General features: G+C 39.6%; 1 protein-coding gene across 13 annotated transcripts in view; it reads left to right on the top strand.

Annotated features, from left to right (window-relative positions):
- Positions 1-27,804, top strand: part of INSC (INSC spindle orientation adaptor protein) — a 150,000-nt gene that overhangs the window by 12,054 nt on the left and 110,142 nt on the right. The window contains exons 1-2 of one of the 13 annotated variants that reach the window (XM_030038366.2): positions 17,284-17,323; positions 21,830-21,894. The exons of 6 other annotated variants lie outside the window; for them this stretch is intronic. In XM_030038366.2, the coding sequence (XP_029894226.1) occupies positions 21,885-21,894 (10 nt within the window). In that variant the 5' untranslated portion in view covers positions 17,284-17,323; positions 21,830-21,884. Of the gene's footprint in view, positions 1-1,470; positions 1,608-6,741; positions 6,800-17,266; positions 17,324-21,829; positions 21,895-23,932; positions 24,018-27,804 lie in introns of those variants that run through there. 6 more of the 13 variants (XM_030038369.2, XM_030038368.2, XM_030038367.2 and 3 more) reach the window with 6 other exon arrangements.

Raw genomic sequence — 27,804 nt, 5'->3', positions numbered from 1 at the left:
AAAAATGTATTCAAGTTGTCTAGAGCTTTTTTCAATTTAAAATAGTTTGTTTTTCTCCCCACCCCCCCAGCCTAGGCACCTCCAAAATAAATTGAAGGAATGGGCACAGGGGTAATTGGTTTGAAGAAAATGACAGGAATGTGAAAGAGGGAATAATATTGCTAAAGAGGGAATAATGCTGCTCAAAGGAGGGAACTGACCCATCACGGTGCTGTAGAAGTATTCTTTTAGCTTTCAGGTTGTATTAACTCAATTGCTTTATTAGTTATTACATATACTAAATATAAGTAACTATAACTCTAGATTTTGGAGAAATAATGAAGTGCGACTTTATGCACCAAATCAATCTGTTCATTACTTGTTATGGATTTGATTCCATAAACAAAGTGCCCATCAGTGGAGATGAGATCATATCTTAAATGCCAGACAAACCCTGTAACAGCTCCAGGTCTCTGTAAGGCAATGCCTGCCTCCCTTTGACCCGGCTGCTACTCTTGGAAAGAATATTGGGAGCTGCTGCCTGTTCCTCTCCTCGGTGCCAGCTGCCCAGAGAAAGCACAAAGGGCACAGACCAGAGTCTTCACAGAGGGAGACCTGTAGTTTGGCTCAAGCTCTGATTCATTGAGGCTGAGCTCCTTCATGATTTCCAGTAAAAACAAAAAAGTACACTTGTGACAAAAGCTTTTTATTCTTATTTTGATTGCTGCAGAGTTTAATTGCCTCAAACTGGGGCCAGCCGTTGTTCTGTCTTGTGGTGAAGTAACTCTGCCATTTATGATAGCTTGCAATTACTGTGCAAACTATCATTTTTCCATTTCAAAAGTTACCATTTCTCCATGCTCACTGCATTATCTAACATGCCACAATTATGCGCATCTTCAGAGAGAGGAAATGGCTGTGGCACATCACATACTGTGGTGTGGCAAGTGTAGGGAAAAGTATTTTGGGGGTTTCTGTGATAACTGTTCTTATGGAGCCAAATCTTCCTAAGTGTCTGAAAAGACAATTTGGTTCATTGCACATACTGTAATGCACTTCCTAGGAAGCCTTTAGACCAGCTATTAATCTTTAAGTGTTTTATACATATGTGTAGGAAGGTAAATATGATGTAAATTGTAGGAAAAATAAATTAGTGAATACCCAAAGTCTCATTTAGTCATAGGCACACATGAGAACAGGATCCAGGAGTCAAGAAGACCCAATATCTTTTTCTAAGTAGGCAATGGTCTCGAATGCTGAAATTAAAACAGATGTGCAAGCAGACCACTTCCTACAGGAACTGCTAAACCAGCAGATTGGCAGTGCCAGACCTGGGAAAACTGTGCTGTGTCGGTATTTGTTTGTTCTGATTTGCTCTTTGGCTTCCTGGAATTTGTAGAGTTCAAACTCAAATATGTGGTACCTAAAAGCAAAGCAAGAATTAATCCTGATCTTGCCTTTTTGTCAGGGGTTTGCTATTTATTTTTTCAGGCGATACACAATCTGCATATGACACACTGCAAGTGGGAAGACAGGGGTTTCGTCATTGTCTGATCTCTGATGTGCTGGGTTCCCGGTGGCTTCAGTGTTGTGGAAGAGGAAGGATATTTACAGATGGATTTGGATGCGTAAGATCTGCTGCAAAAATAGATGCAATTTTAACATAACCTTACACAAGAGGCATATAAATTCTTCTGCCTTTTGCCAGTGAATTAACTAGGGATGTTGAAAAGTTATGTCAATCTCTCTTTTGCCAAAAGCTGTTGGGGAGAACTACGGTACAGCCTTTAATTTGACAACTTTCTGCTCTTGTAGAGCTAATCTGTTAAGCTAATTTTTTTTTTTTAGTAAGAGACAGACTTTGCATAGGGATGTTGATTAATAGGTTATTATACAAATATAGTACAAGATCACTGTTTGTTGGTTTAATTTTTTTAATGTTAACAGAGATGTAATAATAACCATGTTCAAACACTTTGATAGCTTGATGTACTGGGATGGCCAAAGACTTCAGCTTCTCTTTTTGTTCTTTCATGACAGAGCCTTTCATGGCTTTGGCACAGCTGGTAAACATTTACTTCATTCTGCATAAAGGGTGGAATCAGCTGTGTTTGTTGTTGAACAATATAGTGATGATTTGGGGAAGAAGAGACTAAAAGCAGCAGGGAAATAAAATCCTGAAGCCTGGCTGTGACCGCTGTTTGGCAGCCCATTTAATATAGGAAGTCTTGTCTCTTCCTCAAAGTTCTTTGGAGTTCAGGACATGCCTGTCTCGGGTCTTTCCCATGTCTGTAATGTTTTCATGATCTATTTATGTTTGTCCTGGTCTAGTCTGTGGCTTTTCTCATGCTTGTGTCTTGCCTAGTGGAGGGGAGGCTGCAACCCCTTCCTGCAGCAACACCACTACCAAAGACCTCTCCCAAAGACCACACATGGTGTTCTATGTGGCTTCTGCTACAATAAATCAAATAAGGCAGCCACCTATGTAGGACTTTTAAGAGCTGACGTTTTGTCTCGGTAGCGGTTTTAATAGTGTGTTAGTACTCTGTGTGTTCGTCTAATGTTAATGAGAGAAAAACAAGACGCAATTTAGAACTTGTATTTTATGATGGCTTTAGTATTCCTTGAAAAGTGGGGGAGATTCAAATGAATCGCTCTGCAAATTCATTTACACAGTTAATGATATATATGTTTAGATGAGAAGTGGTTAAACTTGGAGAGGTTTCTTAATATTTTTATAAAAATTCACTGGATGGCCAGTTAATAGATAAATTATTGATAAAATGATGAAAAGGTTGTGTAGTAGAAATCTGTTAACAATGAGTGAAAGAAGATTCAGTTCTGTAGATATGTCTGTAATCTTTAATGTCTTGGATTCTTAAAAGTTCTCTTAGAGCCATCTGAAAGGCTTTATGCTTGATAAACTTAGCATAAAAGTGTCTGGTGTATCAGTTTTACAGTAAGCTTTCTTGTCTGAGAAGGCAAGTGTGGTACCAGGGAGGCCAGAAACCTCCAAGGTGTTACTAATAAAATCAGTTATTGCCTTTCTGTACAAGTACACAGCGTGCATGGAATGAACAAAGCCTCCCTCTGCCTCCTACTCGCTGTTTATAAGCCTGCTAAGCAAGAGGGGGAGTTACATTTATCCAGCCAAAGAAGTAGCTTTGCCCATTCTCATACCCCTTTGAAACAAAAGGAAGCTAGACATGGCTCTCATCGTGGCTCTGATTCAATGGTAGCTGTGTGCAGTCCCTCCTCAGACTGTGAGCATGGTTTTGTAACATTGCCCTCAAATACTGTGCAAATGGATCAAAACCACTACACTAATACATTAAAATATAAGCAAACAGCGAGACAACTTTTGAGATGTTTATGGTTTGTCCAAAGTAACAAAAGCGATGCATCTTAGAAAAGGATTTCAGTGAAATTGCTTGAATGCTGAGCAGTTGGCCAAACTTCAACGCAAGTCAGCTCTGTTGACAGGAATCTGTCATAATTCAGTGCTGATCAATATTGGTATACTGCAGTCCTTGTTTATGACATGGAAAAAAAGGGTATTGCTAAAAGAAAGCTTAAGATAGTGCTATAAAAACTGTTAGGCCTCACTGTATGTAGCTGTAGTTTATTATAGTGCTATTGCAGAAGAGTAAAGTCTGGACTTTGAAGTGCCACTAGAAATTGTAGGCAATAGCATAATTAGATCAAATGCAAGGTATGGTGTTTTTAGTGTTGCGGTATCAAAATAATATTCTCTGGTCTGACAAACCTCTGGTGATGAAAAGAAGTGCTTGTACTGACAAGAAGTCAGTAGGTTCACTTGATAAATAAGGTTCACAATAGTGGACCATTGTATTTATTCTGGAGAGCCCTTATCACTCCTCTGGGATGTGAGCGTGGGATGAAGTTCTCTTTGAGCATTGCAGTGCTGGTTGCTACAGTGGAAACGCTGTCCCTCGTTTGAAGGTTCTGTGCTTTCTAGTGACATATGAAAGAAGACATTTCTTGTTGGGTAGTTAAATGGGGTTAATATATGCCAGTCTGGGATTTCTTGGCCAAATACATATACTCATGCTGTTATGTGCACTTGCGGTAAGTTTGAAGCACCCAGGAAGTATTGGACTACTGCTTTTTAAGTACTGTGACTGTATCTCTGCAGTAAATATGCTTTGCTTTCAAAGTGCTGGAGCTACTGTATGTATGATAGAGCTACACTTGGATTTCCAGTATTACTGATACGTGGCACGTAACCAAAAATATTGGGATGTTTCATGTATTAATAGGCTTATTGTGTGTTGGGGGATCCCAGATTAACAGAAGGATTCTTCAAAAGTTCTGTGCACAATGAACTCCTGCTTTATACATGGGGAACTTAGTCCTGTGTGGATTTTGGATTTTTGTTACAAGGTAAAGATGAGTAGGTGTGGTGGGTTGCTACTAGAACCTGGGACTTTTTGGTGGTGTGTCTCAGTGAGCCGATGTCAGAGACATACTCGTGTATGCAGGCAAGGCTTATGCTAACCTGGTTTATTTTATTTTTTCTTTTTTTTTAGTCAAAGAGAGGGAGACAATCTTATATACTTCCATATATTGGTTTTTTTCCTAGTACCCTGGCTTTCTACATTTGATGTTCAAAACACCCATTTGTGCAAATAATTTCTGTAGAGGATAATATTTCAGGGGATCAGAGGCTGAATGATGAAAAGGCAGATGCTTGTCAGCCACCCATGCTGCATCATCCCCACAGTGTGCTGACACCTCCTTCATGTGTTAAAACATTGTCCTCCCGACAGATGTGTAGCCCTTGCATTGTGTCTTGTTACCGTAAAGGACAGCATGTGCAGAGACTTGTCAGGGTATTGGTAAAGAATGAGACAAACTTGCATATAACTAAAAGCAGCCTCAATTTGCCATCCCTTGTTTTTCTTTTTTTTCTAAACGATAAACTAATTTGTATCTAAGTTTGTGAGTTGTGATATCATTGTCCCGTGTTCAACTTCTTATTCACAAGATCGTCTCCACTCGTGCTGTTTTTTCTGCATGAATCTATGTTGTTGTTTGCAAGACCATCGCTTGCCTACAACTATGTGTCTGGTACTATTTCTTCATTGCAACACACATCTAAAGACTTGGTTGCTACGCATTGTGTTTCTAGTACGAAAGCTGTGGATGTCTGTACAGCATATTGCTGTGTCTCATATTTTATCATTTGAAATAGATTGCCAACTGCAATCTGTGTATATTTAATTTGTCTAAAAAAACCCCCCATGTTGGCCAAATTTTCACATCTTGGAGTTATTCAATTTACCCTAATGGTCTTTAACTGAGAGTTATGTTCACACAATAGAGGATAAAATAGACTGAAATTTTTTCTCAGACCTATTAAAATTTTGAACTTGATGAGTTTCCATCCAGTCCAGAAAATATAGGTTTCTGAGTGTGTCCTGTATACCTGTCAAATCTGGTAACCAGGACCTAGATTTGTTGAGGCTACTGGAAGATGAAGGAATAGTATAAAGCAAGAAATGATGGGAGGAATGTGATTATTTCTAATCTAGATTGATTGGAGGGCTGGACCACCAGCTTGTGTCCAAGTGACACCATGTCAAAAGCATAACTGTGTTGAGGCAACTCAGGGGAAGCAGACTTCTGCATCTGCTCTGCTGCAGCTCCTTCCTAGATAATACACTGCAGTTATTTCCTTCTTGGAGCTTGAGGGAAAACCAAAACTTTCAGATGCTGTAGTGTTGTTCTTGACTTCTTCATATAAACCTCTTCCCCCTCCCCCCCAATAAACCCCCAAGCCCTAATGTCTTTAAGGACTTACTTCATAAAGAAGCACTACTAAAGATCCTAATGCATACACTCACCATGAAGGTGGACCACATAACAGTGCTGAGAAACCTGTACTGAAAACCATTCCACTGTGCTAAATATGAAGGGGCAACCCAAGGAAGTTTCATTTTGGTAGAGCTGATCAACTAAATAGGCAGGAGAGAAAGGCAGGTGAAAGGGAAGAATAGCCCTCTGCTGTTTAAATTTTTTTTGGTAGAATATAAAATAAGCCTTTAGTCCAACAAAGCAGAAACTTGCTTTATTTGGTAAAGAACATGCTCAAATCTTAATGCAATAAATTAGGCTTAAGCATATGCTCTATATCTTCCTGTCTAGACATGCATTTTGCTGAATCAGGGTGTAAGTGACTCACTGGGCTGCATGAGAACCAGGGACAGAATCAAGACTGGTGCTCTAACCAGAAAACCATGTCTGTCCAGAAAAGTGTGTTGCTTCCAAATGAACTACCAGGGGCAGCTGCTTCCAAAGAGCCCTTAAGGTAGGTGTGCTGTGCAGCCATTCCCTACGACGCATTAAAAAAAATGTTTTGAGTCTAAGCAATTGCATGGGGGTCATGTTCTTTTCAGCATTGTTCTTACTGAAAGTTTCTGTACCAGGTTTCTCTTTAATTTCTTCAAGAGCTATGTCAAAGGCTTAGAAACCACTTTTACTCCATGCATTTTAGTGGAGAAACAGCAGCTGTGGTGAGGCAAGCCTCAGGTGGCCCATGCTCCAAACCATGGGGTATTTGGAGAGCTTAAAGGCAAGCGCCGAAGGACAACGCAACTAATTTCAGTGAAGATTCACAAGCAGCTTAGCTGAGAAGTGCTGAGGTTGCTGGCCCTAATGTAGCAAAGCACTTAAGCGGGTGTCAGGTTTTAAACATGTGAGGTTTTTCATTTTGGTTCCTATGAACATCTTTAAGTACTTTGCTGGATTGGGATCCTGGCAGGACTGAAACCCTGGATATCTTTGCACATTAAGCGGTGTAAGTTAAAGCAAGAATTTCTTTAGATTTGCAGCTTTTCCTTAAATTATGTATCGTAGGTATGCTATTTCCCTTTTGGTTGTTCTTGCTTGTTTCTGTGCTTGAAAGAGTTTACTGTTTTTTATAATATTTAAGAGTCTACATTCTCTTGCTATTAGATATGCAAACAAGTTTAAAGAGCTTAGGGATAACAAACAAAAAACCCCTCCCAAACCCCACAAAATTTAAACCAACAGAAAATACTCCTCTTCCAGAGCTTTGAGGCTGTCCATAGAGAGAATTGCAATTTTGTCAAATAAGTCATTGCAGAGAAGGAATTATTTGTATTCCAGCCTGCAAAAAAGAGGTGAGTTTGAGAGTTGTATTTGCACTTAGCATGAAGGCAACAGCTGAGCTTATGCTTTTCCTCTGAAACAAAATGTGCTCAGGTAAGAACTCAGCTAACAGCAAATGGTCATAAATGATGTATTAGTTATACTAGAAAATGAGTGCTATTGAGCTTGATTCTGCTTATGTTTCATGATTGCATTATATGCCCCTCCATGTCTCTTTGGTGGTGATACCCTTCTCTTTTGTAAAGTTTCTTCGTTCTGTTTTTATATATTATTGAAGAGGGAGTTGGGAGGCTGGATGGCAAATACTGTATGCAATGAATTTTTCAAAAGGTGTTAGTTGTTAGCATAAACTAGCTGAATTAAATGCTAAGAACCATCAAATGACTTTTCAGCATAGAACAACATATGTTCCTTTTGGCTGATGAGAAGAAAGCTGAACCGAGGCTGGGAGAGCTGTCACGACTCAGGCAGCAGGAGCTGGACTGTACTTGCCCAGTTTGCACTGTCATAGCTAGCAGGTTTCCTGTTGTTCTTCTAAAACAGATTTTTACACATTGATTGAGGCCATCCTTTGGCCTGAAAGGAGGGAGAATGCAGCAGTTTTTCAGTGCAGAGGGAAACTATTCAGGCAGAGGAAGGAGTCTTGTTCCAGCTTTAGGTACTCTGTCTTCCCAGCTAATGAGTCTGTCCGAGATAGATGGACTGTAGGAGTTTCCAGTACTGAAAATTGGGCCAAGGAAAAAACCAAAGAGGATATGATTTCAGAAGGAATTTTATTTAAAAAAAAACCAAAACCACACACACACACCCCAACCCCCCAAAACCCCCAAACCTTTTTAACAATTAAATGCTGATCTCTTGGAAATGACTGCTGTTCCTCCAGCCAGATGGATGTAAACTTGTAACTCCAAAAGCATACCCAATAAGTTGGCCCCCAAAATATGATACCAGTTGCCTCAATCCCATCACAGACCTGACTATTATTTTGAGGTTGCATAGATTTTCAAAAGGGCTGAATTGGCCCCTTCATTTCTCTTCTAAAAATTCCATTTTGGTAACAAAACATGATCTCAACTTTTGTTCCTTGCTCCAGTGGAAGTAGAAGGCATTGAGTCTACTTTCAGCATTATGTCAACTGCTGGCCAAGGCTTTGGTTTAATAGTATCTGATATTCCAGTGGTATCCAAACTGGTAGGCAGGCTAGTGTTCACAAGAACAGTAAAATAAGTAAAGCTGTGCACCATTCATCCCCTTCCTGGTAAGCCTATTAATTCAATTATGGTAAATGTCTCTTGGAGCAATTCTTTGACCTTAGTTTTGCTAGTTTGTCTTTGTTCAGGTTACTGAAGAAGGAGCACGTGGAAGATGTAGCAATCTCTTGGGCAGTATGTAGGTTTTTGTTTTGTTTTGTGTTTGTTTTTTTTTTTTTTAGGAGAAGTATGTGCTCTATGTAGTTAGTATAGAGATGCAGTGTGCCCATGCAGGGCTAAAGCATTTACTACTCTCCTGCTCTCCACTCTGCAAGCCTGCAGTGGGCAGAAATGCACTCAACAGTCCTATAGATGGCTTGAAAAAGTGGCTTGTAGGATAAATGCCTGCTTGTTTATTAGGGTGGATTAAAAGACAGAAAAGTAAATGCCACATTTAAGTACTAAGCTGTGCTACTATGCTGTGAAAAACAAATTGAACTTTACATCTATATTGCATTAGTATGCTGGCTTCTTCGTTGTTCTTGATTTAGTTTTGAAAACTACTTTTAAGCCTTAATGTGAGTGTTTTTGTGTCATATAATCCAAAGGAACAGTTTGAGCTTTTAAAGGGAAAGGTACCTTTTGGGTTGTCTGACTAGTTTTAAATTTCATGGGCTTATACATGCTTCTAAGTGTTACAAGATGAGGTGAACACCAGAATCAAAATCTCAGTCTTTGACTGGAAATGAATGTTGCCTTCATTCATAGTGATAATGATATCTCTTTCTCATTTTCTTTAAGTCAGACTATTTTCATTCTGGTAGTAATTAACATGGTGTTTTACTAATCATGAAATGTCAATTGATTCATTAGTTGGGTGTTTTGTGTGACTACAGTTCTTTGTAACACACAGCTCAGTAAATAGTTTCTAAAAATAGTAGATAAAGTTGCAAAACTTTCGAAAGAGCAGCTAAATATTTTTCTGCTTTATGTGATATCTCTTCAAGTTATTTTGATTTAAAAATTATTCTTCATATACACTAGTTAATAGTGACAACACAAATGATTTTTTTTTAACTAGCTCACTGCTGATAAATTCTTAGTATTTACAAAATTTAAACTATATATCCTGAAGAGGACTTTCTGAATCATAGTTTCAGCCTGTGCTCTGATCCTACAGAAAATCAGCTTTTAATTTCCACTTACTGGCCCTATACTGCAAGGTAAGACCAATGTATGGGGGAAAGGAAGTGTAGCATTTACAACTGAGTTTTCTGTGTGGGGAAGTGGTACACAGAGATGCTGCGTTTACCCAGGGATGGCTTGTTGCATTGCATATGCTGAATTCTAGTTCATTGACTACTTCAGGACAGAGTATAAAAAATTTCAGAGAATGTACAATAGCTGGAAATGCACATTAATAAACCTGGGCCATAACATAGTATTCTTAGATTCTAGCTCTCTATGGCAAGAGGAGTGAGCCATAATATCAGCTGATGTAACCTGGCACTGCTCCATGATTACCAACTCTTGTTGGAATCCATGCTGTCCTCCACTAAAACAGAAGGTGTTGATTCACCATAGGTTATGTTCCTAACCAATCTATATTACAACACTATATTTTGCTTCAGAAAAGTAATTTTCCAATTCATATGTCAGATGCGTGCTTTGGGTTATCCTGGAATCTGTATATTTGACCCAGAAAATGAGTGTTCATCAAACTTACAAAAGATATCTGATTCTTTTTGTTATGTTTTCTTTATTTGAAAATCTGATTCCTTGAATCTGATCTGATTCCTTGAGAGATTTTGTTCTTCAAGATCTGCTTCATGAGATCTACTTTCATTTGGAGGAAAAAAAATATATATATTTGAAAAATTGTTCACTGGCATCAAATGGCCTGTTGATCATTAGCTGTCTTCAGAAGACAGGTGGAGTACCACCGGCAGATTAAACAGGTAGAAAATATATACATAAGATCTTTGCTGTTATCAGAAAGAAACCATTAGAAAATACTGTAGGGAACAATCTTTGAGGGCTGGCTGGGTTATATACTTTCCCAGGAGCTGTGGTTGGGAAAGCAAACCTGTTCAAAGAGTCAAGCACAGGAAGAATTAAAACTAGGTTGACTTGTTCTCAAAGATCAGGATCTGAGTAATTTGCAAATGTCAGCTTTCTTCATATAAAGGAGCTATACTGTCAAGCATACACTGTGTATAGGATTTAAACATGTCTTTTCAGCCCAAATGCAAGGGAGTTTGAATGCATTGATTGTACCAATAGTGGACTGACCTTTTGGTATTTTATTTTTTCTGACTCTTGTTTGTTACAGGCCAGGTGAGATGTTTCAGGATGGGTGGCTGGTTGTTTTCTGAAGGCGGTATTTATTATGTGTCAAAAAAATCGTTCTGATATCTTGTGATGGAGCAAGCAGCTGCAATGGTTGACGTCAATCCCTGCAAACAGCAGTGGCAGACTGAAACGTGTGCTCTTGAGTTTCTTGGACTTGTGTCTTTATCAGTATCAGTTTAACGCATTGACCTGTAAACTGTTAGGGTAGGCAAAAGCCTGCTCCTGGGAGACTGTAGCCACTAATACCAGGACAAACTGAGGATGGGGTTTATATTTTTCTTTAAAAGCCATGGTATTTAACACTAGTCTTTGTCTCAGAGCCTGAAGAGTTCATGTATGTTGGATTCTGGAGCTGCTGTTTCAAAACTTAGTATTGAAATGACAAATTTACTCCTTGTCTGTTGGAACAGGCTTTAGCGTTGGCTTATTTCTAAGCTGTTTAGAACAGAAAGAAAATAAAGTAGAAGAATACCCAACCTGTGCTGGAGACTTTGGTTTCCTTTGCTGCTTCTGTTAGCTAGCCACCATGATACACTACATCAAGGTGTAGATGTGCTAGAGATTCCACTTGGCGTTTTCTGCAGATGCTTTGATGGTTGTGTCATATTCCAGACAGTGCAGGTGAGCAAATTCACTGTTTTCTCCAGGGCACTGTGTTCCCCAGGAAAGCAGAGCTAGATACACCTAGGCAAATAATAGCAGTGAAGATGATGATCTGGCTGCTTTAGTCCCTCTACACACAACACTTACACACTTACATGAAATCCCACCAGAAAAGATCTGAATGGTTGCAATAGCTGTACTGAGAAAAGAAAGGCAGAAAGTGAGCTTGAAACGTTATTTTGTAGTGATTTTTGCGTATTTGATCTATTGTGTCTTAAACACCTTTGATTTTTCGAGGTCTGATTTCTATCCCTCGCAGTCTCTCCTTCCCTTTCTCCCACACTCTACAAGTATTCTGCCAAATCCAGAATAGCATGAAAATAAGAAAATATACTAACTGTGTCTATACTGAGGAAGTGGTTTCCTTTAGGAATGGTAACCATATGAAAGCTATAAATGCTGATACCAAAGCTATAGTTGAATATACGGATGTGGGCCCTGGAAAAAAGGGAAATGGGATCTGTTTGCTAGCTGAAGGGAAAAGTCTTGTTGCTGCCTAGGCCTTTTGCCAAAGTGCAGCTGAAGTAAGGTTACTTTAGGTGTGTATTGTGTAGCAGCTTTTCCTCTCTTGCTTTTTATATAAGGTGCTCACAGGAACACGGCTATGTGAACAAAAGAAAGTCTGGTTTGATTTCCTATTTTCACGGACTTTCCTAACTGAAAAGGTGAGTGTATGCTTTGACAACTGTGCATGGGACAGGGCTCCCAGTGCTGCCTTCAGCTGTGACTTGGTACTGCTCAGCTCCCTGACACGGCCACTGAGGTACCTGAGCAGACACAAGCTGGATGCTGCTCCTGCTGGTCCCATTGCAGCGCTGGTGAGGGAATTTGACCGCTGGGAAGAAGTCAGAGGAGCAATTGCTGGCAGCAGAGTGGGAGAGAAGAATGAGAAGGCTGGAGAGTGTTGTTACACGCAAAGCTCCATCCTCCCTGCTTTCTCCAAGTGCCCATGCTAACCAGCAAAGGGCCCTTCTTGCTAGCCCTGAGTTAGAGTAGCAATTTAATATAAACATGGTATTGGCTCTCATCCTGAGAAAATGTAGATCATCCGTGAACATGAGGTAGATAAAAAGTTGGAGCCAGATTTCTCTAGAAGTGTTACACTGTGGCCATGCTGTGCAGCACTGTTGGACACCAATGTATAGTCAGTAAGGTGCAGAGCTTTACACTTGCCTCTCAAGTAGAAAGATTTGCTGTTGAAATTCTGTTATCCTTCTACTTTAAGGTATAAACTTTGGTGCTTTTATATCCACTTTATTTTTGTTCTCCTGGGACCTGCACTTTTATGTGAGTTACAACATCAGTCAATCAATAGGCTTCCTTAAAGGAAAAAGCAGGAATGAATATTCAGCAGTCATAAAAATGCTCTGGAGATTGCCATCTAATATGGATGAAATAAAAAGCAGAAGCTGATTAGAATTCCAGAAAATGGGATATTCATCTATTTATAGGAATTTGAGCCTTCGTATGCCAGATCTTGTAATTTAGTTCTCAATGTCCTCAATTTTAAGCACTTCTGGAGAAATCATTAAATGAAGGAAAAGAGGAATTTTAAAAGAGCCTTAATTATGTTGATTTACAAAAGAAAAATGTAGCCAACATGGATTGTCTGGTTGAAGGATGCATGAGTAAAATATAACACAGTACTGTGCCTGAAATGTGCTCTTGTTGCTGAAGCATTGCCCCATGCCAGGGACTTACTGTCTCCAACACAGACTGATGTGCTAAGCTAGAAGCATAGGATGCAATGAGACTTTTTCATGGTGCATCTTCTTTGCTTATTTGTCAGACAAGGGCATAGTCCTTTTCAATGCAAGTGCCTCCATAGAGCAGATTTTTCTTTTGTATCTGTTTTCTTATATCCTTTGTGTGTTTGAGTGCTCTTATTTCTCTCCTCCCACTTCTAGCTCTGAAATATATGACTTAGGAGAGCATTCATAGGACTTATGAGAAGAAGGTGACCTCTGGCTGCTGAGAAAGAAAATGTAAAAAAAAAAAAAAAAAAAAAAAAATATTGCTGGACTTCCACTTCTACAGAGATGTATTAAACAGCTGCTGACATTGTGGGAGACCTGGAAAGACTCTGGGAATCATTCTACCTTGTGCTCGGTTCTATTAAAAATACTCTGTGTATACCTTTTTCTACTCTAAACATGTATGAATTATGAAATTAGGGAGATGGGCCATTATAGGGTAGTGTACTCAATATCTCATGTGGAAATGTTGCCTGTTCTTTTATTTACCTAAGTATTAACATAGCTAGAGAACAATGTCAAGGGTTTTGAGGAAAAAAAAAAGCCTCAAAAAAATAAGCAAGTTTGATGTTATGTGAGCAGGCTTGGGCTAAGTAATCATTGTGCCATTTTCTAGCTGATGTGTGTGCCTGACTCGTACTGTCTGTTAATTTTAATGTGAATGAAGATGCAGTGCACCTGCATAAGGTGGAGGGAAATTGTACTGTGTTTTGGTAAAATTTTACTGTGGTCTGCCTCTCGGCAAGGGATGTTTGGGTGCTTTGTAAATAATTCTTGTAAATCAAGTCCATTGGGAGCAGTTAATGTCCTTGTTTTGGAGAAATTTGCGCACAACAGGGACAGGGCTCTTGCTTGGGACAACAGGGATTGGCAATAAGTGGAGATGAGGACACGGGAGCTGCAAGTTGACATTCCTGTCTGTTCTATCTGAAAGGAGATGATGTCAAGTGACTTACCCTAGGCCAAGTCATTTCTTCCAATAGTTGCTCTTATATTTTCTTGGCAACAGTATTAGCCACGTTCTTAGGCCAACTTGGCTGTGCTCTCATTGCCGGTGTGAGCGGCCCACTGAGGTATGCTCCCAACAGCTGCGTGGGCAGCTAATGCATCCATCACAGCCTGACCCTGGGGAAGGAAGAACTTACCTGTGAAGAGCTTAGGGAAAAACTGAAGTGCAATATTCACTCCTCCAGCATCCTCCACTACAGTGTCTTCTAACTTTTGCCACTCCAAGCAGCCTATTCTGAACAACTGTTCAGAAATATGTATACTATTTTGTACACTCAATATTTCATTTTTAATACTGCTTGGTGTAGCTATGATGTGTAGCAGCTTTACTGGCAAGGTACCTTGAATGTCTCGGTTGCTCTGAACTTTCCTGTTTGGCTGTCTGGGGGATTTCAGAACTAGAAAAATATAGATTTTAATTATTTGGTGTAAAGAATTCTATTTTAGTGAATTATTAAAAATGTGGATCCAAATTCACATTACCCCCAGGTTTTTTAATCTGTTTTTTTTTTTTTTTTTTAATAGTTTGGGCTTCCCGGGTGATTTCAAGTGCCATTCTAAGTGTTTTCACTAATCTTAACTTCTTACTAGATGAAGGATTTGGCTTGCCATCTGGTTTAACTCGGTGCCTTTCAGGCAGGTAATTTTTCAGTGGAAATTAACTGTGGAATGTTTCAGAGGATCATTGCATGTTTAAAGAATGTAAGTCCGAGCCGCTTCCTTGCGCACTGGAGGGAATGTCAGCAGATATAAGTATGTTTAGTCTGAGAGCAGGAGGGCAGACAAGGAAGACATTGTATGAAGAGGTGTAGGCCAAGCAGAGATAACCACTGGAGACTGAAAGACCAGAGTGTTGCTTGCTAAGGTCTAGAATTGTTATTACTATTACATGTATTACTATAGCCTCCAAAAGGTATTTCAAAAGGAGGGGATTTTTGAGTTTCTGTAAATAATAATGGAGTAATCGCTGCCTAGTAAAAATTGGCATAGCATCCATAGCTTAAAGCCACTGAGAATCTGGACTAAAATTACCTTAATATATTTGGTTCTGGTAGAGCTAGAAATTAAAACAAGATAAATCTTTCATAAGAGGGGAAAAGTAGCTAGCAAAATAAGCAGTATTTAATAAGTATCAAATTGCAGAAAATAGCCTCTGGAGCCATTGAAATGCAGCCCTTCGTTAGGAATTCAGGAGCCAGGTGTGTAGGAGGTCTTCTGAACAACCTGGCCAGCACTTTTGGGTATATAGGCACCAAAGGACAGTTAAATTCATAATAGTCTAGTTGCAGTAAGCTGGTCTGACTAAAATAGTCATTACAAACAGCCAGTCTGGAATCCTTGCTCATGGAAGTGAGTGAATACATACTAAGAGTAGGAAGGGTTTTCATTGTGTCAGCAGCTTTAGAAGAACTGGAATAGTAAGGAGAAAAAAAAAAAAAAAAAAAAAAAGAGTAGTCCATTCAAATGTATCCTTTGAATAGGGATGCTAGCTACAGTTGTATTTTCTGTAGTGTGTTGCTTGCAGTCCTCCGGCAAACTTCACTTGCTGGCATTGGCAAGTGCAACTCCCATTAAACTTAGTGGGAGCTGTGCTTGCTGAACTTGGCCCTCTGCCTGTAGAAAATTAAATGTGTTGGCAGGTTAGCCAGAGGAAAGTGTTCTTCTCTTTGGGGTGCTCAGCACTTGTTCTGAGGTGCTCTGGGCTTGTGGAAGAGAGAAATTCTCAAAATCAAGGCTAGCCAGGAGGGCTCGGACAAATTGCCTCTTCCTTCTTCCCCTCTGTATTAAATGCTAGGAGGCCTGAGAACTGTGCAAAGCATGGTCACTGGCAGGCTCAGGATGCATAGTAGCCTTACCTGCACCTTGGACTTTGTGTTCATACCCATAATAAAGAGAACTTCCCCTTTATTTTCTCTTTTATGAGGCAGGGGTTTGACAGGGGACATCAAAGTCATGGCTTCAGCCTTTTTCCAGGTGTGGTGGCCACACTAGCATGTATACAGTGGGGATTGTAATGTGTGTGTGTGTGCTCATGCATGAAAGCACACTCTTCAGCACCTGGGAAACAATAGAAAAATGTGTAAAAAGGTCTTAAAATCTAAGACTGTTTTCGAGTTATTGCAGTGTGATCATTCTTCCTTCTTCTAGGCTATGTTTTAGCCCCAACCTGCACTTCTCTAGCTTGTCCTTTATTTGATTATTTTTCCAAATCCCCCTCTTAATTTGTGAGGGCAGCTGAGCTGCCCATTCCTGGGATTTCATGAATTAAAAATACCCCACTATCCAAATGTCTTGGAAGACTCAGTCCTGTTTCTGAAAGTGAGGTAGGCACTTAGTAGTATAAATCCCATTACAAATAAATGGGATTCAGAATTGCTTATGCCTAGTGGTTTTTGGGTTGTTTGGTTTTTTTTTTTAAATGGAAACTTGGTCCTCTGCTAGCATGCGTTTTCAAAAAAAGAAGTCACTTTGTGTTACTTGAAATTGTGCTTAAAATAAAGCAGTTCTATAAGACGCTGGTTACTAGCATTCCTTGCATTGTATGATGACTTACTTCTGAAGTGGGCAGAATTGTATTATCTGGAGTTGCAACACTTCAGTCTCTCTTAGAATGTTTACAATAAAAATCTGATGCTGACAAGTATTGTGGAGTGTATTTATTCTCTTGCTGTGGATTAAGCAATTGATTCTGAAAGATTAAAATGCCCTACCTGCCTTCTTGCACACTTCTGTTTTGCCGTGTCAAACAATATAAAATGAATACTGCACTTCCCTCTATCTAATTGAATAATTTACTGTAAATAGCTGTCATTTACTTTAGAGCAGTAGGGGATCATTAGCCAAATGGATGTGAGTAAGTCATGCCTTTAATGCGTTAGAAGGGCCTAAAATGGAATAATCTAAATGGGACCATCAATACAGCAAGCTGAATTAAGTCAGAGGCACTTAAAGCTTTAAGTCCTCTTTCTTGTAAATTACACGCTCCCTCGGCAGAAAGGTAATCAAGAACTTGCATAAAATATGGCATCTTTGTTTCAAAGCTTTATTTTTAATGAATAAAATAGTACAATTTAGATGACATGATTGGTAGGTATAACTGTGTTTTGGATTTCCTTCATTTTAATTACCTCCCTTCCTTACTGATTGAAGCCTTCTTGCTTGCAAGCAGCTACTTGTGCTGACTGATATTGGCTCTATTCCGTAAATAAGTAAGATGAGCAGGTAATAAAATATCTTTTCTTGACTTTTATGGGTATATGACCTGATAATTATTTGCAGAAGTTGCTATTTTGTATATGTAATTTTAGAAAGGTCCCAGTCAATCTTAACTCCTAAATGTACAATATGTTTTTGGCATATTTTACCACTGAAGTCAGTGGCAGGGCTGTTAGGTGCTTTAAAGCATCTGTCCTTCTCATTGACTACTCCTGGCCCATCTAGTTCTTCCATTCAGGTCCCTGTTATCCTGGAATAGGTTGGTCTTCAGTTAGAAGCTGGTATCACACAGTCACAGAATGGTTGAGGTTGAAGGGACCTCAGTAAACTTCAAAAAGGAACATTCTTATGAGTAATGCAAACTATCAAAGTTACAATTAATTAAAATTATCTGTAAATCAAGTCTTGCACCTCAAGACAGTTGCTACCTGTATTGCATCCTCCTCTTAGGATGTCATTGAAAGTTTGGCTTCTGATTTTGAGTCACAGTGACTTTGTGGGAACAAGTGGCACGTGTTTTACAAAAAAAGAATTTCACTTCTGAGTTTTGACTTTGCTCTCTTTCATTCTTCTAATCTTTTAGGTGTTCCAGGATGTTAAGCTTCCTGACCTATTTTTCCATGTTTATTCTCTACCGAATTCCCCTCTTAGTCATCTCCTGTCATTGGTCAACAATTTCATATTTTTTAAACTTTTTTTTGTGCAGTAGGCATTCCACTCTCGCATGTATGAACTCTTCAATTCTTGGAATTAGATTTGGGCAGATATTTTGAAATAATCAACTTGAGGTTCAAGGGCTGTAAACAAACAAAAAAGCCCCTGCCTCCAACATTATTGCAAAGGTAATCTGTCACTGCACTGAAGAGAGCAGAAGAAATTGATACACCATTACTTCAGAATATGGAGAGGTTAAATAACTTGCTGTGTAGCTGCGAGGAAGTTGGTGACAAACCTTGTTGTAGAAAGCAGGATGATTTCCTTATTTTCATTCCCTAGCTGTAACTGCTGCCCTATGTTTCCTGTAACTGATTCCCGCCCCCCCCCCCCCCCCCTTTTTTACTGAAATGTTTTTTTTTTTTAAAGGTAAATTCATCTTCTGCTTTGAAACTTTTCAGAATCTGCTTATGAACTGCTTTCACTTTTATTGGATGAGTCATGAGTCGAAAGCTCTGTCCTGTAGTTCCACCATGAGTAATGCTTAGCATTTTCTTGGGTTCTCTTTTAGAAGACTATTAAATTAAAAGAAGAATCTGTTTTTTGATATCTTAATGGACAATTAGGTGGCTGGGTCTCAGAACTGATTTACATTTACCACTGCAGTAATTTAAATTTTTTCCTCTAATTTAAGGATGTCACTTTTTAACTTGCATGTATATGTTGCTGGTCATAGCTCTCCATCTTTAAAGAAATAAAAACTTTTCAGTTTTGGGGACTTCTGTACAAGTATTGATTCTGCTTTTGGGGACAGTTTTTCACTGAGGTCTGTATTGACAGTAGCTACAAAAGCTGGCCCGTGTACACAAGCTTCAAGTTACCTATGTGACATTCAAGTTGTGGTAATAAATACAGATGGTATGTGGCTTCAGGAATCCTACTCTTTCACCTGAGCACTGACTGAGAGGTCATGGGCTGTTCCCCTGAAACCTCTGTGCTGAGTCTTGTCCAGATAACACATATCTAAAGAAGAACTTATGTGCAGTCTCTACTGCTGGTGGGGCATACTGTCTCCCTGACTGCTCAGATGGCAGATTCTTCCTCCTCTTGGATGCTAAGGTACTGGCACATCGGTAGATGGGGATTGGCAATACCTAGCAAGTTATTTGATAGGCCTGGCCCTCAGGTATTTACTGGTATAACATAAGTGTAATTGGCACAGGCAGTTCTTCAGATCCAGTTGATGTAAATGTTGGATTGTTGATTGTCTCTAAGCTTAGGTACCCTGAAAATAATGGAAGCTATATTTGCGGGTGGAATATATACTCTTTCCCCATGAGGGCTTAGGTACCTGTCTGTTCTCTTGCTGAGGCTGATTATTGGCTTTGGTTGCATTAGCAATATTGGGAGATGATGGGTATTTAGAGATGAGCAGAGTTTTCTGAGGCTGATCATGAAAAATGGAGATGTATGAAGCTCTTAAACATTAAATTCTCTCTAGAGATGATAGATGGGAAAATGCTGGTATTTTAATAGCGAAATGAGCTCTTTGGAGAGATTTGGAGTTTACTTGGCTACTCTTGCAAATGGGAGATGGTCTGCTCCACAGCCCATGTATCACAGGTAATAACAGAAACGAGCCTGAAGACTGAAGTTTTCAGGGCAGTGGATCAGCTCTGTGACCTTTGCTAAGTTTTGGTGCATTTGCACCTGAAATGGTCAACACCAGATTTCTGGGAATGGAAGTTCAAGGAGAACTTTCTTGCTTAAAGATTTCCTTGGTCTTACCAATTTCATGTGCCTGGAGGGTTAGTAGTGCACAGGCTTGCATTGGAAGGGAGTGAACAGACTGCTTTCCAAATGCGAACCTAATGTGTATCCGTCTGTTTGACTTTCAGTGAAGTATTAATGACCAAGTTCTGTGGTGTAGTCATAAATAACTGAAAGGCTCAAGCCAAAATTGTGGATAAAAACCCCAAAGTCACAGTTATGTTTTTCTATGGGGAGGAAAAATAAAGTCTGGAATCTGAGCACTCCTAAGCCTAATGATTAGGAATTAATTGAATTTGGCTACTAATAGGAAAAGCTTGGCTCTGGGACCTTTACTTCCAACTAATTCTGGTGTATGTATCTCTACTTGTGCCATCACAAACTATTAGAACTCATTATAATAATGAGAAATATTTATCAAAACATTAGCCCTCTTCTGCAATGAGACTTGTACTGTTTAAAAGATAATTTTTCTCTACTTTTGATATCACTTTTTAGAAAATCATGAGAAAGATAATACAGCCGTCCTGGAACAGACTGTGAAGTAGTTCATCGCGTACTCAAAACTTGCCTGTCAGTTCCTTTGTGTAATAGGTTACCAAATATCAGCTGAGGAGCACAGTCAGTTACTGTAGTTCACTTGATAGCTGTGAAGTTGCTGGACTCCAGTAACTTGCTTTGTATCTGGGAGTTACCAATGAAAAAGAAGAGGCTATAACTTGTATACCTTCCAAATTTGGAGCTTTACTAAGTAAAAGTACTGTGACACGTAGATAGTCACTTTTTAAATCAAACTACACAGGTGTCTACTGAGCTACAATATTTGTAGGAATGGTAATGTGTAATACAGAGTTATGACGTATATTACTCAATATTGCTATAAGCTGATGGAGGATGTTGTGTTGTCTCTACAGCATAGCTGAACTTTAAACAAAAGACAAAAACCAAAAGGCCTCGCACAAAGCCCTCTTTGCTCTACACTAATGTTTTTGTCCTTGTACTGAGTGTAAGTGGCAAACCCTGAGGGTCTGTCTTTCCCATTTGCACTGAATCCTAAGTCATGCAAACTTTTCACTGATGGACACGTTTCTGGAGAAGGGCATCCGGTTTTGTTCTGTCAGGATCAGTAATGTTATAAGCTCTCAGGTGTAGCAGTTCTTCATGTGTACATCCATCAACATCCAAACTTTACTTGCTAACAAACAATGCTTCTCTCCTTGAGTCTCTTCCTTATTGTTTTGTTGCTTGTGCTCTCCTCCTTGGCCCTTCCATACTAGAACTTCAGCCTATGAATTGGGGGGGGGGGGGGGGGGGGATGTCAGACGTGAAGTAAACAACCAAACAAAAAACCCAAACCACAAAACCCCATGAAAACTGTGTCATTACATCAGATAATACCATTTGAACTGTTTTCGCTTGTCCTTCCAGAGCCCTGCAGCCAGAGGCTCAGGAGTGTTTTTCACACAAAGACTGAGTGCAGCATGTTGACTAGTAGGCTTTGCACTTCTTGCTCCATGCTGTTCCCATGATGCAACTTGGTCTCTGGTGTAAATCTAATCTAATGTGTACAGGCTGCAAAGTGCTCCTGAGCCTTTAGATTTGCTAGGGATTTCTGGATGTGCTCTGGTCATGGGCCACCTGCCCCTGAGACACTGAGTATGGGAGCGATCCTACAGGGCGGTTGTGCCTCAAGTCCTGCTGGGGATTCCCTATCTGCATTGTTATTACAGCTTTTTGGCTCCTTCATGTTGTTTTGTGCAAAGGACAGAGGGAGAAGAAAATGTCTGATGATTGGATATTCTTTGGCAGTGGTTCAAAAATATAAATGCAATATTTTCTCCTTAAAAAGAAAAAAAGCCCACTGCTGCTTTATTACTTGACCTTTATGTAGAATTCTAATGACTAGGCAACGTAGTTCTGCTGACAGGCTGTCTGCAAGTGTTAACTGGAGTTATTAAAGGAAAAAAGCAAGAAATAGAAACAACACTCAAATGTTGCTGTAGGCTCAAACATTCTTTTTTGTGTGTGTGTGTATTGGTAATTTCACAAGTATACTCTGATTTTTTTTTTTTTTTTTTTTTTGTTCAGCTTGTAGGAAGAAGTTTGTGTTTGTCTACTGCAATTGTCACTGTCTAGAAAAGACATGCTTAAAGGTAGAGACTGTAATTAGCATGAAGATAGCCTAGTGGAGGAGAATCGCTGTTCAGAGAGCTGGGATCCTTGAAAGTACATAGCTTAACCACAGTTGCTTTACATGTTCCTTGGTTTGTGTTGGCTCATCTTGCATGCTTGTCACTAAATTGGATCTCCTGTTCTTGTATTCTCTTGAGATACCTTATCAGCGGGCAATAACTTTAACATCTCCCATGTACTTTCTTCCATTTTAACTTTTCTATAGCTTTCTGATGTCCGTTTCTTTCTTTTCCCAATATGTAGAGGAAAGGGAAAAAAAATGATAAATTTTAGTGATAGAAGTAGCCAGCTTATCAGTAATTCAAATAGAGAGGTGGTTCAATGACTAGAGAGAGCTATTCTTGTCCTTTTGTGTTTGTGTTAACTTTTAGGTAAATGTGTGTTTATCTGTAGTGGTCTAAAGCTGGTTTTAAGGTTTTCAGAGCTATGACAAAAAAGAGCAATTGGATATTAACCCTGGAAAATGAAAAACTTAATGGCTGCTGGCAAATATTGTGAAAATACCACCACTGTTTACCATGTAATGCCTTGTGATACTCCGATAGAAACTTGGCTAGTGTAGGCTGTGACCTGAATTAATAATATTGTTTTGCTCATCTCTGTTAAAATGTCAGATTTTTTTTGTTGTTTAGAGGAATATCAATGTAAGCAAAGATGCCTTTCAGACTGCCTGTGTGATGAACTGGAATGGATATTAAGTAAGATGAAATCTTTTCATTACAGAAAATGGGTTGTACACAGAGATGTGCAAAGATATTGTCATCTTTCCTTGCAGCGAGTTACTTGTGTGGGTCCTTATTCTTTTTCTTTCATTGAAGTTGTTAAATACGACGTTATTGTCTTGTCTATGTACTTATTTACAGTATTGACCATTGGAATATTTGGTTTCAATTTGTACTTGCCTCACGTTTAACTTTGGGTAAATCACTTAATTTGTTTCTCTCTTTCCTGCCTGGATAGGGAAATGATTTTCTTTTATCTCCTCATTTCAAGCTCCTTTTGGATTTTTTTGATGCTTGTAGGGGAAGTAATGAGTCTTAGCTGTAATTTCATTGCACTCAGAAGCCTCGTGTTAACAAATAACAAAACCATGATATTCTGTAGGCATTTCTTCTGAGCAGCATGGTCTACGCTTGTACAGGCTTGTACAAGGTAAGGTGCAAAAATCTCCTCCATCTATTTTTTGTTGCGCCCCACACAAAGGCGAGTTGAAATAACAGCCATTTTATTTCTGTTCTCCACACGGAGACTGGGAAGACACAAGATCCCACCTCCTGTTGAGGGGACAAGATGAAATCCTTTAGACTGGATGTTGTTTGCATGCGGCTATGGTGTCGAGGGTAAATCGGACTAAAGCAGGGGAATTTCACTTGAATTGATTTCTTGCCAATCGACGCAAACCTCCGACCTCTAATACAGATGTTGGGGGAAGTGTGGGGGACCCCCCAACCCGGCCTCCACCGCCCTTATTTTCAGGGAGACCTGGGGGGCTGAGGTGGTGCTGGCGATGGTTTCCTCGCGGTTCCCCCTCATGGTGGTCGCAGGCTCCTCGCGGTTCCCCTCATGGTGGCCGCAGGACCCTCCTCGGCTCAGCCCTGAGGCCGCTGCCCTGGCCTGCGGTTTGGGCTGGGTCCTGCTGCTGGGCTTTTGCTTACCTCAGGGCCGGCTAGAACCGGTTCCAACCAGTGGGCAGCAGCTGGGGGCTCCCCTCGCAGCCTGGGGGGGGGCGGCTCGGAGCCGTGCCTGTGAGGTACTGAATTTACAGCTGGTATGTTCCCGATTGCTGCTTTATATTCAGGCGGGAAGCAGTGGGGGGAAGAAAAAGGAGCGGGAGTTGTTCTTTGGTCTGATGGCAGCTGGGTGTCTCCGAAGAGAAAGGCCTCGTACCACGTAGGGGCCATCGATGCAGGCGCTGCCATGGCTCAGGGCGACCCGCAGTGAAGAGAGGTGGTCTGCAAACCAGGTGGTTAAAGCCTCTTTATCTGTTTCTTTCCTCAGAAATACTTTTGAAACCAAGAGGCTGTGACCAGCAGCAGGGATGCGTCTATTGTGAGGGTTCGAACTGAGGCTTTTGTTGGTGCGGGTGATGTCAAATTGGCTGTTTGGTTTATTTTAAGAAGGGAGGAGGAAAGCACTATGCATCCTGTCAGAAAGCAAGGGAAGTGTAAATACAGAGGAGTTGTACCTCTCAGCATTTTAAGGTAGCAAGTTGCATTAATACCGCTCTGAGAACCAATAAACATTTTTATATGGTGATTGTTCTGCATCACATAAAAGATAAAATACAGCTCTGGAGTGCACCAACTTGCCACCTATTACTCAGTTCCTGAACCTCAAAAGCAAATTCTTTTCCAGCAAAACTGCCTCTAAAATGCTAATTGCTAGAAATGTGACCGCTAATCAGTTTGCTCCCATAATACTGCCATCTGTATAAATAGGTGTGCACCTTCCAGAAGGGGAGATTTTTAAAGACTTTCACAATAAGATTTTAAAAAAGGGTGCCAACTAAGTGATTAGTCCAGTGGCTTTTTGCCGAAAATAATTTTAAGGGGGGTGGTAGTGGTGGAAAGGAAACCTTAAAATCTGTTATGCCCTTCTCTATCTTCTTATATTGAATATTTTCATAATGTAGTCCATGATGATGTAAACTCCATCTTTCTAGAGATTTTATATCTAAATGGGAAAATTTGCTAAAGATACATCGTAAGAAAACTCATGCCTTGGCAAAAGGACTAACTGTAGTGCGTGTGCAATGACAGATCTCTTCCATTCCTAATCTGTGTAGTGGGGAAAGCTGGATTACCTGGGTAACATGGGTCTATGTGTCCCCTCTCAATGCAATCAGATCTTCTGGTTGCATTGCAGATACTCTAGTTACTGTGTTTCCATATGATCCGCTTGCTAAAATAAAGAAATGGAATGAGCAATCCAACATCTCTTGCTTGAAAAACAGACTTTTGTGTTGTGGTTATCATAAAGAAAAAATTGTATATGCTCAAGGAGGGTATGCTGAAGACTCTAAAACCAGAAGGTGCACGAAGGAATCAAACTCTGTATGCAAACGGATGGGACTGGCTTCAGATTTCCCCCTCACAGCCCCCCACCCTGGTATTTGCAGTTGGCAATGTTGCACTACTTGTGCTATCTTAACATCTACAAAGTAATGTCCCTTGTCTGTAATTTTCAGGATGATCTATCTGAACTGAGATAGATCTTTATCTGTTTCTCCTCTTCTGCCCCACCCCCACCGCCCCGTGTATTTCTAAGGTACTTTCTAAGGTATAACTGTGTACAGTAAGGCTAAGATGAGAAAAACGCAGAACACAAGAAGTAGCACAGGCTTCAGTTTGCATGAATAGCTACATTAGATAGAGATATATATACACACACCATACCCCCTTTTTATATACACATATATATTATAATATATAAAAATACTAACATAATAGAAAGAATGTAAAATAATTTAAAAATAACAAAATATAAAATATTTTAGAAAAAATATTAAAATAATATAATTGGATATAATAATATAGTATATTTAAATAAATGTCAAATATATACTCTATTATACAATATATATGTTTTTATATGTATATATTCAAGGCCAGGTTGGATGAGGCTTTGAGCAACCTGATCTAGTGGAAAGTATCCCTACCCAGCCCCAGGGGGGTTGGAACTGTAGATGATCTTTAAGGTCCCTTCCAACTCAAACCTTTCTATGATATATAAAAAGGAGTATTGTCAAAGATAAAGACTTGTTTAAAATGAGATCATCTCTGCAGAAAATAGAGAGAAAAGATGGGAAGAAATATGCATTAAAAATAAAACCCTGTGTGAGTGAAAATGGATTTATGCTTCAGATTGTACTTGAAGTGTAAGGCATAAACTACTCATCAGTGTTTCCCCTTTGATTATTGGTTCTGTAAGAGCGGCTGTCATGAATGAATGCTGCAGGTAGCACCTGTTCCCATCTCCCCTTTTCTAGTTTTAATTTTGCATTCTAGGAGTGTGGTACATACATCTGTGTATATGATCCCATGCTAATACAACCCATTTTAATGCATCATTTGAAGGACTCTTCATTATTTTCTGCTCCTGGCTTTATGGCTGCTTAGATTTGTGACACCCAGCTTAATTCTGAGTTGGCTTTTACTATTGTAATTAATTCATATCTATATAAACCTGTTATAATGCAAAATGACAATGGGATCCTGAGTCCTTAAATGGTTAGTGTGGAAAAACTTCTGATGGACCAGATGTGTTGCTGAAGGACAGAGTGTATGTATTTACATTCTGACCTATCACATAAATGCTGTCAGAATTTTGCTCTTAACTTGATTTGTGGCATTCCATTAACAGTTATTCTGTGTACCAGGAGAATAATAATTAATGATTCCCAGACTCCCAGAATTGTAACATAAGGACAGGCACCATTTGGCAGAACAGAGATTGTACTTTACTACAGACAGGAACTGTTCATATTAATCAAGTGATATTTAGTCTGAAATGACTTTTAGCTAGTGACTTCTTATTCTCAGGTTAACCATATTACTTAGAGGTAACATGCTCTTCTAATTCTGATGATTATTAATAATCAAAGGCTAGATTCATGGATTTCTGTCTTTCAGAAAGAGAAATGATGCTCTTGATTGACCTTATTTTAAGATGTGCTTAGTGTTGAAATTACTAAGTTAGGGTTTAGAAATGGGGTGGTGAAAGTTTATGGATTTGCTCTTTGATTTAAGCTTTTACAAGGCTGGACACGCGTGCAGTGAATGAGTTAAAAAATGTGAAATTAATTGTATGAGTTTCAGGGCTTAGTTATTTAGGACATAATTTTGTGATGGAGAACTTCTTCAGGGCCATCAGTAGTAGGAGTAAATGAGTCACACTTATTTTACCTTGAATACATGCCGTTACTGTGATACTTTTGGACAAGGATGTGTTTAACAGAATCCTGACGGCTAAAATCCTCTGAATTTCTAGCTTGTTAAATATAAGCTAACATGTTGAATGATGGTGAGGAAATTTAAACTGGGAGATTTTACAAGATGCAATTTGTTTTCCTAGCAGAAATAACATCTTTTGTAGGATGCTAAAAAGCCATGTTGCACTGTAGAAGCTGCCCTCCAATGCTAAACAGACTTGAGCAATAGGAGGCTCCCAGCAGGGAGTTCCTGTGAGGCAGGAGTTGTCTGCTGTTGTGGAACCAGTGGTTTAACAGCTCCCAGCTGCATTGCTGTGCTAGCGGGGCATTCCAAAGGTTTCACAGGTCCTGCCAAGCCTGGTGTAATTTAGGATGAGGCTCCTCCTTCTTTAACTTGTGGGTGGGCTAGTTTGATAGGTTTTTAAGCTGTTTTTGGTTCTCTGTCAGTTGCCAGCATCAGGGCCTGGTGCTTTTATATGAGCAAGTTCCCTCTTCCTGGTGGTGTGGGTTTTTTGGGGGGGGGGGGGGGGGGGTGTGGGTGTTGGCCATGAAGGTCACATCCTCTGCTGACACTGCTTTTTCTGTGAGCAATGCTTATGTGCTGTTTCAGGTGTGATGCTTTGTTTTCTTGTGTAGTAGTTCTTTGAAAGAAGCTTTTGGCTGACTGTCTTTGGGAATGAAATGTGGTTTGTGGTCTGCTTATCTCCATCTATCCACTAAACACGGGGAAATAACATCCTGAAATCTAATTCAGTGTTGATGTGACGAAGAGAAAGATGAAGGACACAAGCAGAGACTGCTGCCTTAAACACATCTAATTCCACATGCACACGCTGCTATCTACCAGAAGAATTTAACCAATTATAAGTCGTTATAATTGTGATACAAATCTATGTGCAGCCATTTATTTATGTAAAATCCTATGTAAGGTATTAAAAAA

Source organism: Aquila chrysaetos, chromosome 16 (genome assembly GCF_900496995.4).
Source record: "Aquila chrysaetos chrysaetos chromosome 16, bAquChr1.4, whole genome shotgun sequence".
Lineage (NCBI taxonomy): Eukaryota > Metazoa > Chordata > Aves > Accipitriformes > Accipitridae > Aquila > Aquila chrysaetos.
The sequence above is the reverse complement of the archived record's forward strand: the minus strand, read 5'-3'. Positions and strand labels throughout refer to the sequence as shown.